The 14276-nt window shown below is 41.8% G+C and overlaps 1 protein-coding gene across 7 annotated transcripts in view; it reads right to left on the bottom strand.

Annotated features, from left to right (window-relative positions):
• Positions 1–12727, bottom strand: part of HIP1R (huntingtin interacting protein 1 related) — a 69845-nt gene extending 57118 nt beyond the window's left edge. For 4 of the 7 annotated variants that reach the window (XR_011420847.1, XR_011420846.1, XR_011420845.1 and 1 more), the window contains exons 1-4: positions 12198–12432; positions 9659–9851; positions 6816–6982; positions 4518–4619 (exon numbers count right to left, since the gene is read on the bottom strand). Coding sequence is in view for 4 of the 7 variants with exons in the window: in XM_070220336.1 (XP_070076437.1) it covers positions 4518–4619; positions 6816–6982; positions 9659–9851; positions 12198–12233 (498 nt within the window). In the remaining 3 variants the exon portion in view is untranslated. Of the gene's footprint in view, positions 1–156; positions 259–2379; positions 2552–4517; positions 4620–6815; positions 6983–9658; positions 9852–9985; positions 10008–12197 lie in introns of those variants that run through there. The other 3 variants (XM_005612621.4, XM_070220337.1, XM_070220338.1) reach the window with 3 other exon arrangements.
• Between the last annotated feature and the right edge of the window lie 1549 nt (positions 12728–14276).

Here is a 14276-nt window from a genome sequence, read left to right as displayed (position 1 = left end):
TGGTCCCTCCCCGCCACTTAAAGGATGTAAAAAACACAAACAGAAACTATTTTGAAAGAGGTTTGTAATTCCTTAGCCTGTCATAGCAGTATCGTAGAAAGTTTAGGTTGCAAATATATAACTATTCAATCACTTAAACTAATTATCTATTTTTACCAGTAAAAATCAATTCATCATGCAGGCAACTATTCTCTTGCTTGAGGCGAATGATCTCTTCTCGTTGTTCATTATTTTCTGTTGTCTTTTCATTTAGATCCTCTTTACAAATAGAAGAAAAAAAGTCCTCAATAAAATACTAGTCCTCAAATAAATACTAATTTCTGGAGAATACACACTATGAATACCTCTCATGTTCTCAGCACTCCCTTCCAAATAATATGAAGTCCTGCTGAATCTGCAGCCAAAATATGTTCCACATCCTGCATCTCACCGCGTCCCTGGCAAGGACCCTGCTGAGGCTTCCCTCTCTCTCACCTGACTGGTCTCCCCGCTCACCTTTGTCTCTCCTGTTACAGCCCACTGTCCACAGAGCAATCAGGGCAATCTTTAAAGAATAAAAATCTGCTCAAGTCACCTCTCTGTTAAAAGCCCTCCTACTCCACCTAGGATGAAGTCCAAACTCGTAACCTTAAGCCCTGCATGGCCTGGCCCTGCCTGTCACTCTCCTCTCCTTTTGTTCTGTTCCTTGAGCAGGTCCCAAGCTCAAAAGCCGCCCTAGGGATTTTGCATTTGCTGTTCCCTCTGCACAGAAGATTCTTGGCCCAGATCTTCACACGGCTGGTTCCTCCCATCAGCCAAGCTTCAGCTCAATCGTTGTCTTCAAAGATGTCTTCCCAGTCCACCCAAAGGAAATGACTCTATTTCCCTCACTTTCTAGTCCACTATCCATTACCTTGTTTTCCTTTTTTTTTACAAAATGTTTTTAAAAAATATCGAATTTATAAAATAAGGCATAAATACTGATAAAACTGACTTCTGTTTACTTGAATATCTTACCTAGGTATACACAGCATTTAATAAATATTTATCGAACGTCTACACTGTACCCTGGGGGCTGTGCTATTAGCAGCAGATCCGAAAAAGAGACAAGAGAGTTTGCTCCTGCTGTCAAGGGGCTTACACTATGATTATGGTTTTAGCTGAAGCTACAAATGGAGACAAAACCTGTGATTTGCCACAAGTCAGGGCATCATAAGAACAAGATTTTAGAAGGCTGAGTCTTTTCAATTAAATTAGCCACGATAAACTATCACAATTTCAACAGCGACTCACTGCTTCACGAGGCACCCCACTAGACAGAGGGAAGAGTAACATCCACGACATAGAATGGCTTTGTCATTCTAAGGTTTCCTGTTCCACAGTGGGACGCGGTCTTCGTGTCTGATGTGATCACCGTTTATAAAATATGATACTATGGGTGCAGATTTAAGACTAAAATGATAGGTTCTCAGTCCAACTGTTCACTCTGCTCCATAGTGGGGAAAGGCCAGAGAAAAGTGGGCCTACCTCCATACCCTTTGTAGACAAATTTAAATTTTAAATATTCAAGTGCATAGCACTAACCTATCTGGTATGCCCAGCCTTCATTCCATTATTAAACTTCAAATAATATTACTTAGAAAGAACAAATCATGGAGTTACTGTGAGAATGAAAACAGACAAGGAGAACCGAAAGGGAATTTTCAAAAATAAAACATGGCCCAAAAAGCCCTCTGGCAGACTGTGCTGTTGGTGGCAATTCCTCATTCCGCCCTGCATTCCTCCCACAATTTTTTTCAATTCTTCCCACAAAGGGGCAGAGGATATTTCTCTACCGCTTGACTTTGGGTTCAACCATGTGACTTGCTTTGGCCAACAGGCTGAACAAGGGGGAAGCGATGGTGTCAGGTCCTCATGTGCTTCTGCTGCTTCTTTTAAGCTTCTGCCTTCACCATGGGAAGAAATGCGCAGGCTAGCCCACTGGGGAGGAGATGACTAGACACATACAGCAGAGATGCCCCAGACGAGCAGCTCAGCTGGGCCCAATCGAGATCAGCCAATTCCTGTTTCGCCTCCAGATCCATGAGTGTATTAATGCTTACGACTGCATGCCACTGAGATATTGTCGTTGGCTGTTACAAAGCATATATTAGCAATAGATAACTGGCACAGCCAAGGCAGGAATACTTTTAAAATATAATGTATTATGCAGTTTCCCCCAACTCTTTTGTTGATCTTGTAACACAAAAATTGCAGCATAATTCTAAACAAATGAAATGAATATTGCGTGGTAGGCCCCAAAGCCAGCAACAGACCTACTCTCAATCATAAGACTAAGTGAACCAAAACGAAGAAATATATTCCCAAAATAAAATGCTTAAATTGATGTCTCCTCCTTACCTTTTAATTTATTAATTTCGATCTTAAGTGCCTTCAATTTCTGCTTATAGTCTTGCTTTTCTTTCACGATACAACTCTCCACCATCTTAGCATCGCGTAAGGCATGTTCTAACAATTTAAATTTTCCTGAGCAGTCTGAAATGTGATTGACTGCCTCAATAATATCTTTGTCCTAAAAACGAAATTTGAAAACCATTCTATAAGATTTTTAAATTCTAACTAATCAATACAAAAAGATCACACTTACTAAGATCTATCTCACTGTGTGCCAGGTTTCGTTCTAAGCACTTCGCAAGTGTTAACTCCCTTAATGTTCAAAGTAACTCTCGGAGATAGGGACTATTGTTATCTCCACAAGACAGACAAGTCAACAGCAAACTGCCCACAGGGGCCAGCCCCGTGGCCAAGTGGTTAAGTTCCCACGCTCTGCTGCGGTGGCCCAGGGTTTTGCCAGTTTGAATCCTGGGCGCGGACATGGCAGCACTAGTCGGCCCATGCTGGGGTAGCGTCCCACATGCCACAACCAGAATGACCCACAACTAAAAATATACAACTATGTACCAGGGGGCTTTGGGGAGAAAAAGGAAAAATAAAGTCTTTAATAAACAAATAAATTGCCCACAGTTACACAACTAGTTAGTGATGGAGCCCTAATTTGAACCTAGTCAGCTGGTTCCAGAAACCATGCACAAACCATCATAGCTTATTGTCTGTCTCAGAAAGTTTAGAACCAGACAATTCAATTACCTAAAAAACTGAAATAGCAATAGGAGGGTGTCGGCCCTGGAAAGGGACTTATTCTCTGTATTACAGATAAATCCCATGGGCCCCGCGCTCCCTCCCTTTCTTTTCAGCTTGTTAAAATGACAGACTCCAAGACCTCACCCCAAACCTACTCAAATCAGAAACTCTTATTGTTGAGGTGGTTGTTTTAATTACAAAAAAGCTATCCATTTGCTGAAGAGCAATTCAAGCAATATCTGAAAGAATAAAAATAATAAGTAAAAGTTCTCTCCCTTCACTACTCACCTGACATAACTGTTTAAATTAGCAGGTTTTACCCCCGCTTAAGCAGATGCATAGAAGCGTTTCTGCTACAGCATCAAATACACCTTCCTGAAAAACCTCCCAGTCTGTACCCTCACACTAGGAGGACTTATGGGAAAAACAGGGTTGGGCAGACCATTCCAAAAACCAACGGAAATTTGTGATCAGTTCAGTAACGAAAAACAACAGTCCTAACGAACACAGTTTATAAATATGAACCGTTTGGAAAATGCCAGTGTAGACCTAACAGTCAATCCTTTTCGGGCTTAAACCTGAGACCCCTTCTTCCTCTTTTGTAAGTATGTCCTGGAGGGCATTTGTTTCTCATAGAGACCATTTTCATCAAAATAAAAATTCTAATTCTGGAAATACAGCCTTCTTAACCAATCCACTTTTTTCATGCAGGGGAAATGCCTCTGCAGCACCTGCGTTAGTAATCACAGCTTTGCCAGGGAGTTGCTGCGATGGAAACCATAGTGGTTGCTGAAGTCTCTAAACCGGTCAGTTCTTGACTAAAGACAATTCTGTAGATATTAACATTTTCTCTTGAATTTTAAGAAAGCTTGCCCGTGATCACTTCCAAACATTAATGTGCTGGGAAAAGCCACAGATGAATTAGCATGGGTTGTCCCAATATACCAACATTATTCCCCTACTCACCAGGTATCAAAAACACGTGTTACAGAAGAGACTGTTCATCAATCACTGTTTATGGCACCTTAGTGACCATATCAATGCTTGATTGCTAACAGTTTTTCTCTCCATTTTAAAAAAACATTAACAAGCAATCTGACTGTCAGTGACTTCACGAGACTTAATAATGGATGCCTTGGAAGAAAACACGTTAATCCAGCCATGCTATACCATGGAATGGGCCTTGGAGACAGAGACCAAAAGTGGAGTCCTGCCTCCTCTCTCAATGCCTTGGGGACATCATTTTTAACTTGTTTCCCTCATTTCTAAAACTAGAATTTAAAAAGAGAGACCAACGTTGGTAGCTGAGTTGCTATGGGCTTATGTAAGATAATGTATATGACCATAATTTATAAACTACAAAGTGCCCTGGCAATGGAGGTATTATTGTGAATTACCTTTAGCTTTATCATGGTAGTGAGAGCCTGCTCTCGAGCTTGTAATTGTCCTACCTGAGCAGAAAGTTCCATTAATGTGTTGCTGAGGTTTTCATTTCTAGCCTACAAGAGAACAACACATAAAATACTAATTGAGTCATTTAAAAGCTTTCATTACTATCACCAGCCACAATCTGTGCTTATTTTTCTGTTTATTTAACTTTTTTTAGTAACAAAGTGGGCTAAATAAGCAGTCGTCAACAAGGAATACAAATGTTGATTTCGCCATGACCTCTAACATCCTCTCAATACTCGTGTTTGCCCAACTGAGTTATACTGGTTATGTTTATAAACAATCTATAATTCTAGCTTGGCAAGAAAGAGGAAAATGAATGAAAGAATGAAAATTGGATTAGTAAGAAACTTCCTTTGGCAGTATAAAGAAGCATTAGTGAACTTCTGTGCATTTTTTTTAACTCTATGTTAAAAGAACTTCAGCTTCAAGTGGGGTATTCCCAGTTATCAGGGTTTTTTTAAACCATAGAACTATATCTGATATAATTATTTTGTACATGATGTATTTATTGGTTGGAAAAAAAGAACAATCAGGGTTTTTTAACGATATCTTCATAGAGGAAACTTAAATGCATATTACTAAGTGCAAGAAGCCAATCTGAAAAGGGTACATACTACATGATTCTAACTACAGTCATGCCCCACATAATACTTCAGTCAACAATGGTTGTCCCATAAGATTAATACCACATAGCCTAGGTGTGCAGCAGACTACATCATCTAGGTTTGTGTAAGGACACTTCACAATGTTTGCACAATGATGAAATCACCTAATGATGCTTTTCTCAGAATGTATCCCTGTCAGTAAGTGACTCGTGACTGTACATGACACTTTGGAAAAGGCAAAACTATGGACACAGTAAAAGAGATCAGTGGTTGCCAGGGGTTGTGGGAGGGAGGGATGGAGCACAGAGGATTTTTAGGGCAGGGAAACTATCCTGTATGATACTACAATGGTGCATACATGTCATTATAGATTTGTCAAAACCCATAGAATGTACAACACCAAGAACGAACCTTAACGTAAACTATGGACTTTGGGTGATAATGATGTGTCTGTGCAGATCCACTGATTATAACAAATGTACCACTGTGGTGCAGAATGTCCACAGTGGGGGGGCTGTGTGTGCGGGAGGGCCGAAGATGTATGAGAAATCTCTCTACGGTTTCACTCAATTTTGCTGTGAACCTAATACTGCTCTAAAAAATAAAGTTTATTAACTAAAAAAATAAAAAAACCCAAAAACTTCCTGCCATGCACTGAATTGCACCCCCGCCAAACGCATATGTTGAAGCTCTACCCTCCAGTGTGGTGGTATTTGGAGGGGGGGGGCCTTTGAGCGTAACTAAGCGGAGGTGAGCTTGCTCACTCTCACTCCAGCACTTGAGGACACAGCAGGAAGGCGGCTGTCCACAAGTCAGGAAAAGAGCCCTCACCAGAAAGTGACCATGATGGCGCCTTGATCTTGGACCACCAGCCTCCAGAACTGTGAGGAAAGAACTCTCTGGTGTGTAAGCCACCCAGTCTAGGCCATTCAGTTACGGCAGCCCAAGCTGACTAATGCACTTCTGTTTTTAACTCAACACATCAGTAGATTACAGGATAGCTTTCACTTATTTTAGAGCTAGAAACTGTCTAGAATAGTAATCTGAAAAAATAAAAAAGGCATAAAATAAAATCTATACTATTATTATGAATTACTAAGACTCATTACCAAGATCTATACTGAATATCATTATGACACAAGAATATGGAGGATATAACAACAACAAAAATAATGGCTTTCTCTCTGTGCCTCTCACAAAGCAAGAGCTCAAAAAGTATTTGATGACTGACCAGTTAGAACTGAAAACTGAAAACTGTCTTACAGATTTTATTCCCAGTACACCACTAACATGGTGTTGATTTTTGTTTATCATATCAGATAAGACACAATTATTTAGAAAGCATAATTTGAAGCTACCAAAACTTGATGATACGGATCTCAGACTTTGAAAAAGGCTTTCTAAAATAACCCATTGTTGATAAAACGATAGCCTTCTAAAACAAATGGCTAACAGTTAAAAAAGGGTTGTAACGAAGCTTCATCTCTAGCGCTGTGTAGCTAAGCAAAGCAGTACGATGAACACAAAACTATGATAGACGGATGCACGTACTTTCATACACACACAGATGCATTTTAATAGAAACATTTAAATCTAACTTCTCAATAAATGAAACAGACGGAACGTGGGGCTACCAACCTCAAGGTCTTCAGATAGGAGAGAGGAATGGGTCGCCTTTTGAACCATTTCCTGAAGCTGTAGCTGAGTCTTCTGAAGAACCGTCTGGCATTCCATTTGATTAGATTCAAGGGTTTTTACCTTCTTTGTGAGTGACTTGATTATTTCAGTTCTTTTATGTAGTTCACCTGAGGGAAACGTCATCAATAACTTATTCCTGGTCAGATCTGAAACTTAAAATGCATTATTTTCAAACACACATTTAAAAAGTAAGTGTGCTAAAGAATTTTTTAAAGGATAATTCTCTTTTTTTTCTTTTTCTTGGTGAGGAAGATTGGCCCTGAGCTAACATCTGTTGCCAATATTCCTCTTTTTGCTTGAGGAAGATTGTCGATGAGCTAACATTTGTGCTAATCTTCTTCTATTTTTTTGTATGTAGGATACCACCACAGGATGGTTTGATGAATGGTGTGTAGGTCTGTGTCCAGGATCCAAACCTGTGAACCCCGAGCCACCAAAGCAGAGTGCGAGAACTTAACCACTATACCACCGAGCCAGCCCCAGAATTAATTCTTCTTTTAAAAGTTTTATTATGAAATGCATGATACTGTACCCTAGTGAAGAAACAGAATACTGTCAGCAACCCAGAAGCCTCCCGTATGTCACTTCCTGAACACATTCTCTCCAATTTCCATTTTCCCAGCCACCACACTGATCTTTTTTTTTTTTTCTTTTTTTTTAAAGATTTTATTATTTCCTTTTTCTCCCCAAAGCCCCCTGGTACATAGTTGTATATTCTTCGTTGTGGGTTCTTCAGTTGTGGCATGTGGGACGCTGCCTCAGCGTGGTCCGACGAGCAGTGCCATGTCCGCACCCAGGACTCGAACCAACGAAACACTGGACCGCCTGCAGCAGAGCGCGTGAACTCAACCACTGGGCCACGGGGCCAGCCCCCCACCACACTGATCTTAATCATTTCCTTGCTTTTTATTATAGTTTTACCACCTATGACCACATCCCTAAAAATATAGTTTAATTTGAACCATACATAAATGGAATTATACTCTATGAATTCTTGTTTGCTTTTTTTCACTGAAGATTATGATCCTGAGATTTATCTATGTTGTTGTGTGTAACTCCTGTTTGTGCACTGTCATTGCTACATAATATTGCATTATGTGATTATGCCGAAATTTATTTCTCCATCCTACTATTGATGGTTGGGTGGGTTGTTTCCACTTGGCAGCTGTTATGAACAATGTCGCTCTGAATATTCTTGTTCACGTGTCTTGGTGCAATTTCGCCTGAGTTTCTCTAGAGCCTTGCTACTCAAAATGTGGTCCTTGGACCAGGAGCATTGACATCACCTGAGAACTTGTTAGAAATGCAGACTCTTAGGCCCCTGACCTATTGTATTAGAATCTACATATTAACAAGATCTTTCGGTAATTCATGTGTATATTAAAGTATGAGTACATTCCTAGAAGTGGAAATTCTAGGCCACAAGCTATGTATCTCTTCACCTTCACTATACACTGTTGAATGATTTTCCAAAGTAGTTGTACCAACTGACACTCCTACCAGCAGTGAATGAGGCTTCCCTTGGCTCCACACCTTTACTAATACCTGATATTTTTTGCCAGTCTGGTAAGTATAAAATGGTATCTCATTATGGTTTTAATTTGCATTTCCCTAATTACTAATGAGAATGAGAACCCTTTTACATATTTACTGGCCATTCAGTTTTCCACGAAAGGCCTATTCAAGTTTCTTACTCATTTTAAAACCAGACACTGATGGCTACATATAATCTGTTATCTTTCTTATTTAACATGTTCATATAAAGATATTATGTCCCATGTACAATTATATTAAACACTATGTTCATGTGTATATATATGGGACCAGGTATGGTCAGAGTAAAATCAGATGGTCATCAAAGAAACAAAAAAGATGCATATTTAGATTGTCATGTTTACAGGATCCTTTGCGTAATATAAGTAAAAAGAAGGAGCTGTATGGTTATCTTCCTATTAAACAGATCTAGTGTTTTCCCCTCTAATACACTCTAGTATTTTTTTTTTTCCTTAAAGACTGGCACCTGAGCTAACAACTGTTGCCAATCTTCTTCTTTTTTTTATTGCTTTTTTCTCCCCAATCCCCCCAGTACATAGTTGTATATTTTAGTTGTGGGTCCTTCTAGTTGTAGCATGTGGGACGCCGCCTCAGCATGGCCTGATGAGCGGTACCATGTCCGCACCCAGGATCAGAACCAGGGAAACCCTGGGCCACTGCAGCACAGAGTGCAAACTTAACCACTCGGCCGCGGGGCTGGCTCCTAATACATTCTAGTATTAATGTAGTGTCAGCAGAACATTCAGACTTTAGGGCAGCACTAAAGGGATGATAAAATTAAAATACCATAGGAAAGAAAATTTCTGCCAGCCACTTTTGACATTGCTGTAATTTTAAAAGATGATTGTTTTAGGTACTTAAGATCACGTTCAATACCGAAAGTTTAAAATCTTGGAGTCAGTTCAAGAGAAATGGCTAGCCTTGGCATCTTTATCCATATTCTACCTCAAAACCACGTTCCCTGAGATTCGCTCTTGCCGTGCCATGTGGGCTGGAGCTCTACCTGACACCCTTTTACAATGAAGTACTTTGTTTGTCGGACTGTGATTCACATTTATGTTTATCTGTTTGATCCTGAGGGTTCAGAAAGTCCTCCTCTCTTCAATTAAACTAAGCTCGGGGACAGCAAGGACTGTGTTGACACATTCCTTCTCTGTCTTTCCTGTGAGCCCTTCCAACGTGTTAGCATAGAGAAGTGCACAACGGATGTCGCTGAACATATTTCTGACCTTCTAATTTGCTGCAACGTTCTTCCAAAGTCAACACTTTCTGCCGATCCTCTTCCCATGAAAGAAGTTGTCTCTGATGGACTGCAACCATGTCATTGAGCTCTTTATCTCGGTCTTTTAATTCTCCAATGAGCAGCTGCAGCTCTTTCCGTTGTTTTTCGATAGTGGAATTCTCAACTTCTGACGCGATGTTCTAAACATACAAAGTCATTTTATATCAAAATAAGACTAATGAATAACATAAATTGGCCAAAGCATATTTTCCAAATAATTAGATCTTCTTTTGCTGCCAATTCAAGGTAGTTAAATTAACCAAGCGTTACTCACCGTTTATAACATGGCATCAAAATTATGCATATTTAAAGCAAGTTGGGGGCTGCCCTGTGGTGTAGTGGTTAAGTTCGGGGCGTTCTGCTTCAGCGGCCCAGGTTCACATGTTCAGATCCCGGGCGCAGACCTACACCAGTCATCAGCCATGCTGTGGCAGCATCCCACATATAAAGTGGAGGAAGAGTGGCACGGGTGTTAGCTCAGGGCTAATCTTCCTCAAGCAAAAAAAGAGGAGGATGGGCAACAGATGTTAGCTCAGGGCTAATATTCCTCAGGAAAAAATATAAATAAATAAACAAATAAAACAAGTTCACAGCTACTGTGCACCCTGTCTCCATCATTTCCAGTCATATCACACATACACTCTTAGAAAGCGGGACTGGTTGTAAAACCTCCATTAGCTCATCACAAATAAACCCATTTCTGCTTTTTTTTTCTTTGCTGTGAACCCTCACCTTGCCCCAGCCATTCTGGTGTAATTGAGTAAAGGGAAACATGAAATAATTACTGTTTAAATGTAAATAATTCTCATAACATCTAACACATGCCCATACACTCAGGCCACCAAGAACAGTTTAATATTGTGACTGGTCCAAACTCAACACACCTATTTAAAAACAAATTTTCTAAAGGAAACATTTCAAACATACACAGAATAGAACTGTAAGCTCCCATATGCTCGGGACCTAGGTCCGACCATAATCAAGATTTTGCCAAATGCGTTGCAATTTTCCTTTTTCTTTTTGTTGATTAAAAACACATTTTACCTTCACATATTTCAGTATGCATCTCTAAAAATGATCATTTTTATGCAACCATGATGCCATTTTCATACCTAACAAAATTATCTACAATAATTCCTTTTAAGCATCCATCATTTGAAAGTCTAGTGCATTGAAGTTGGTCTGACCTTCGTGTGAACGCAAAATCAGCCACTTAGTGGCTCTCTAACCTGGGGCAAGTTACTTCGTGTCCCCAAGCTTTAGTTTCCTCACTGTAAAACGGTAATAACCGCACTTTCACTTCTTAGAGTTGTGTGCATTAAGCAAGATAAGCTCTGAAAGCACTCCACAAACATTACCTATTAAGAGTGTAAGTCACACTTCAAAATATGGTACTGTCCCCACCTACAAAATAAAGACTAAAAAGTGTTACTTTACGAATTCTACCTTAAAGACAAGTAGTTCACCAGAGGCCCGTGTCCATCATTCCTGCTTTCTGAAAAATAGATAATGGTGAATAAATTACAGTTACTTACTAGTAACTTAAACACAGAAAATGGAATTTGGAGTCAAGGGATTCCAAGTCACTAGACATGAATTCCGGTCTTTGGTAAGCCATTCATTCACTCATTCATTCATTCACTCAACAAATATTTACTCAACACCAAATGGCTGGGGATACAGCAACGAGTACGCCGGCAAGGAGCATATACATTAGCATAGGAAAACAAGCAATATGTCAAGTATACAAAACACTTTCATTGTATACTGAGAAATGCAAACATCGGGCAAGTTCACTTTCTGTTTCTTTTTTCTTTTTTAGAGGTGTCTGAAGATTGTTTTATTTTTTCCTAAAGTTTGCCATTTTCTTCTTTTTTTTTGGAGAGGAAGATTGGCCCTGAGCTAACATCTGTTGCCAATCTTCCTCTGTTTTTCTTTTCCCCCCAAAGCCCCAGTACATAGTTGTATATCCCAACTGTAGGTCCTTCTAGTTCCTCTATGTGGGACGCCGCCACAGCATGGCTTGATGAGCGGTGCTAAGGTCCGATCCCGGGATCAGAACCGGTGATGCCCAGGCCGCCGAAGCGGAGCGCGGGAACTCGACAACTCGGCCACGGGGCCGGCCCCAAGTTCCCTTTCAAGAGTTTTTGGTAAAACGGAGCTGTGAGCGCTCCTCCGTTCGCTGGCTACTGTGAAGTAAATTAAGGAGCGGAGGCGAGGCGGCGGATACCAAAGCCGCCCTACAGATGCCCCCCGTTGGGGTTAAAAGTGAGACGCGGGGCTCGCCGCCAGTCTGCGCCGGGGCGGAAACCCAGTCTTCCCTAAGGTAAGGAGACGGATGTGACGCTCCGTTTTTCCTCTGCGTGCTGTGCATCGTTTTAGATTCGGGGCAGAAACTGCTCCTTAAAACCCAGCCACGCTGGGCCCCAGTGCACGCTGTCCCCGAGGTCCGCGGGCCCCCAGCCCCGGGACGCGGCGGCGCTCACCTGGCGCCCGGCGAGGAAGGTCGCCGACAGGTTCATAGGTGCTTCCTCCGCCCCCGGAGAAAGCCGCTGTGCGCAGCGTCACCTGAGAAACGCCATCGGCGCGCCTGTCCCGAGCGGCGGGGGCGAGCCCCGAGCCCCGGAGCCCCGCGCCGTCGGCCCCGAGCTCGCCCGCCCAAACCGCTGCCCGGCGGAGCGCGCCCGGCCCGCTCCTACGGCGTCGCCGAGGGGCCGCCCCGGCTCTCGCGACAGCCCGGCGGCCGCGCGACCCGGCGCGGGAGGAGGCCGGCTCCCTCCCCGGCCCGAGGGGGCGCGGCCGGCGCCGCCTTCCCGGCGATTCTTCCTCCGAATCGGGGCCTGGGAGCTCTCGCAGGAGTGAACTGAGACTGTAAAACCCATTCCGCACGGACCTCAAAGAATCGGTCTTTACCGTTACCCGGTGAATGGGGAAGCAGATTAAATTGTTTCTGTCCCCATCACCCTGGTTTGTGGCATTTGAGTTGCTCACTTCTTTTCGTCTTCCCGAACTGTGAGCTCGGTCTCGTTAGCCGCTGTCTACCTGGCACTGGGGACGGTGTTGGGCATTCAAACGAGTAAACGGATGGAGGCAGACGCCAGCCCTGGCAGCTAATAGCTGCTGGCCATCCTAGCAGGCAGCCCTAAACTAAGAATCACAGACGAAGAGAAAAAAATTCTTTTTGGACTCTCGACTTAGCTCTTGAATAGCAATGAGAACCTTGGCGCTTTATCGTGACAAAATTTACCACATTCTGGATTGAATCTAAGCTTTTTCACCTGTTGCTTCAGTCACCCCTTCTCCAATTTACACTTCACATTATACAGGAACTGGACTAAGGAAAACTACTACTTATCACATTTAACTCCTGCCGGCCCAAGCCCAACTGCTTAACTCCTAAGATGGTATTACTGGGAAGACAAATGACCAGCCTTTCAACTTTACTTTTTGGTTGACTATGAATTAGCAAAACATGCCTTTGTGTTCTTAAAAGACAATCTCAAAATGGAAAAACACAATTAAAATTTCTTGCTTTGAAGCTTTACTTATTTGGGTGACACTTGCCTCCTTAGGATAGGCTTATGGTTAGGAGAACCAAGACGACAATGTTTTAGAATTTAAAATCAAGAAAGCAAATTCTGACTAGTTAAAAACAGCTTATCAGTAGATGCTATGCAGTAGTCTTGGTGGAACGAGAAAGATGAAAATGAGTGTGGCTGAATGTCAATTTCCCAATTGAGGAGCATTTTAATCCACACGCTTCTCAAATCTCACATTGCAAGATTTGGTATTTTTCTGGGAAGCCCTAAAATGCCGTTGTTCACCAAGCAACCACATACTTAACACTCACTGTAAAAGTAGGAATAAAAAAAGTAGTAATAAATGAAGCTCATTTTGAGATTATAATTTTTTTTTTTTTTGAGGAAGATTAGCCCTGAGCTAACATCTGCTGCCAATCCTCCTCTTTTTGCTGAGGAAGACTGCCTCTGAGCTAACATCTGTGCCCATCTTCCTCTACTTTACATGTGGGATGCCTACCACAGGATGGCTTGCCAAGCAGCGCCCCGTCTGCACCCGGGATCCAAACTGGTGAACCCCGGGCCGCCGGAGCAGAATGTGCAAACTTAACTGCTGCACCACTGGGCCGGCCCCTGATTGTTAAACATTAATTGAATGTGGTGAGAGGATTATGACCAGTTGCAAATCAGAAACCTCAATATTTTTAAGTTCACTCCCGCAGGTTTTCTTTAAAACAAAAAACTTCAAAGATATAACTTCTTTAAATGACAAAAGATGATGTTTTATGAAAGCTACAAGAACTATACTCCTTCTGATTTTACACTCTATTTCAAAATGATGAACTAAACAGACTCATTCTGGTCTACCTTACTTCCTAAGTAAAGAAATTTAGTAAATAACAAAGTTGTTGATAGTGCCGTCAGGTCGACTCCTAGCAGCCCTGTTAGAGCTGAACTCTATCCTCTCACTTTGCTGTGCTATGTCAGACAATGCTTTGCTGCTATCCATAGATTTTTCATGGCCAATTTTTTACAACTGGAAGTGGG

Source organism: Equus caballus, chromosome 8, assembly GCF_041296265.1.
Source record: "Equus caballus isolate H_3958 breed thoroughbred chromosome 8, TB-T2T, whole genome shotgun sequence".
Classification (NCBI taxonomy): Eukaryota; Metazoa; Chordata; class Mammalia; order Perissodactyla; family Equidae; genus Equus; species Equus caballus.
Note: the sequence above shows the minus strand (reverse complement) of the source record. Positions and strands in the feature narration are given on the sequence as shown.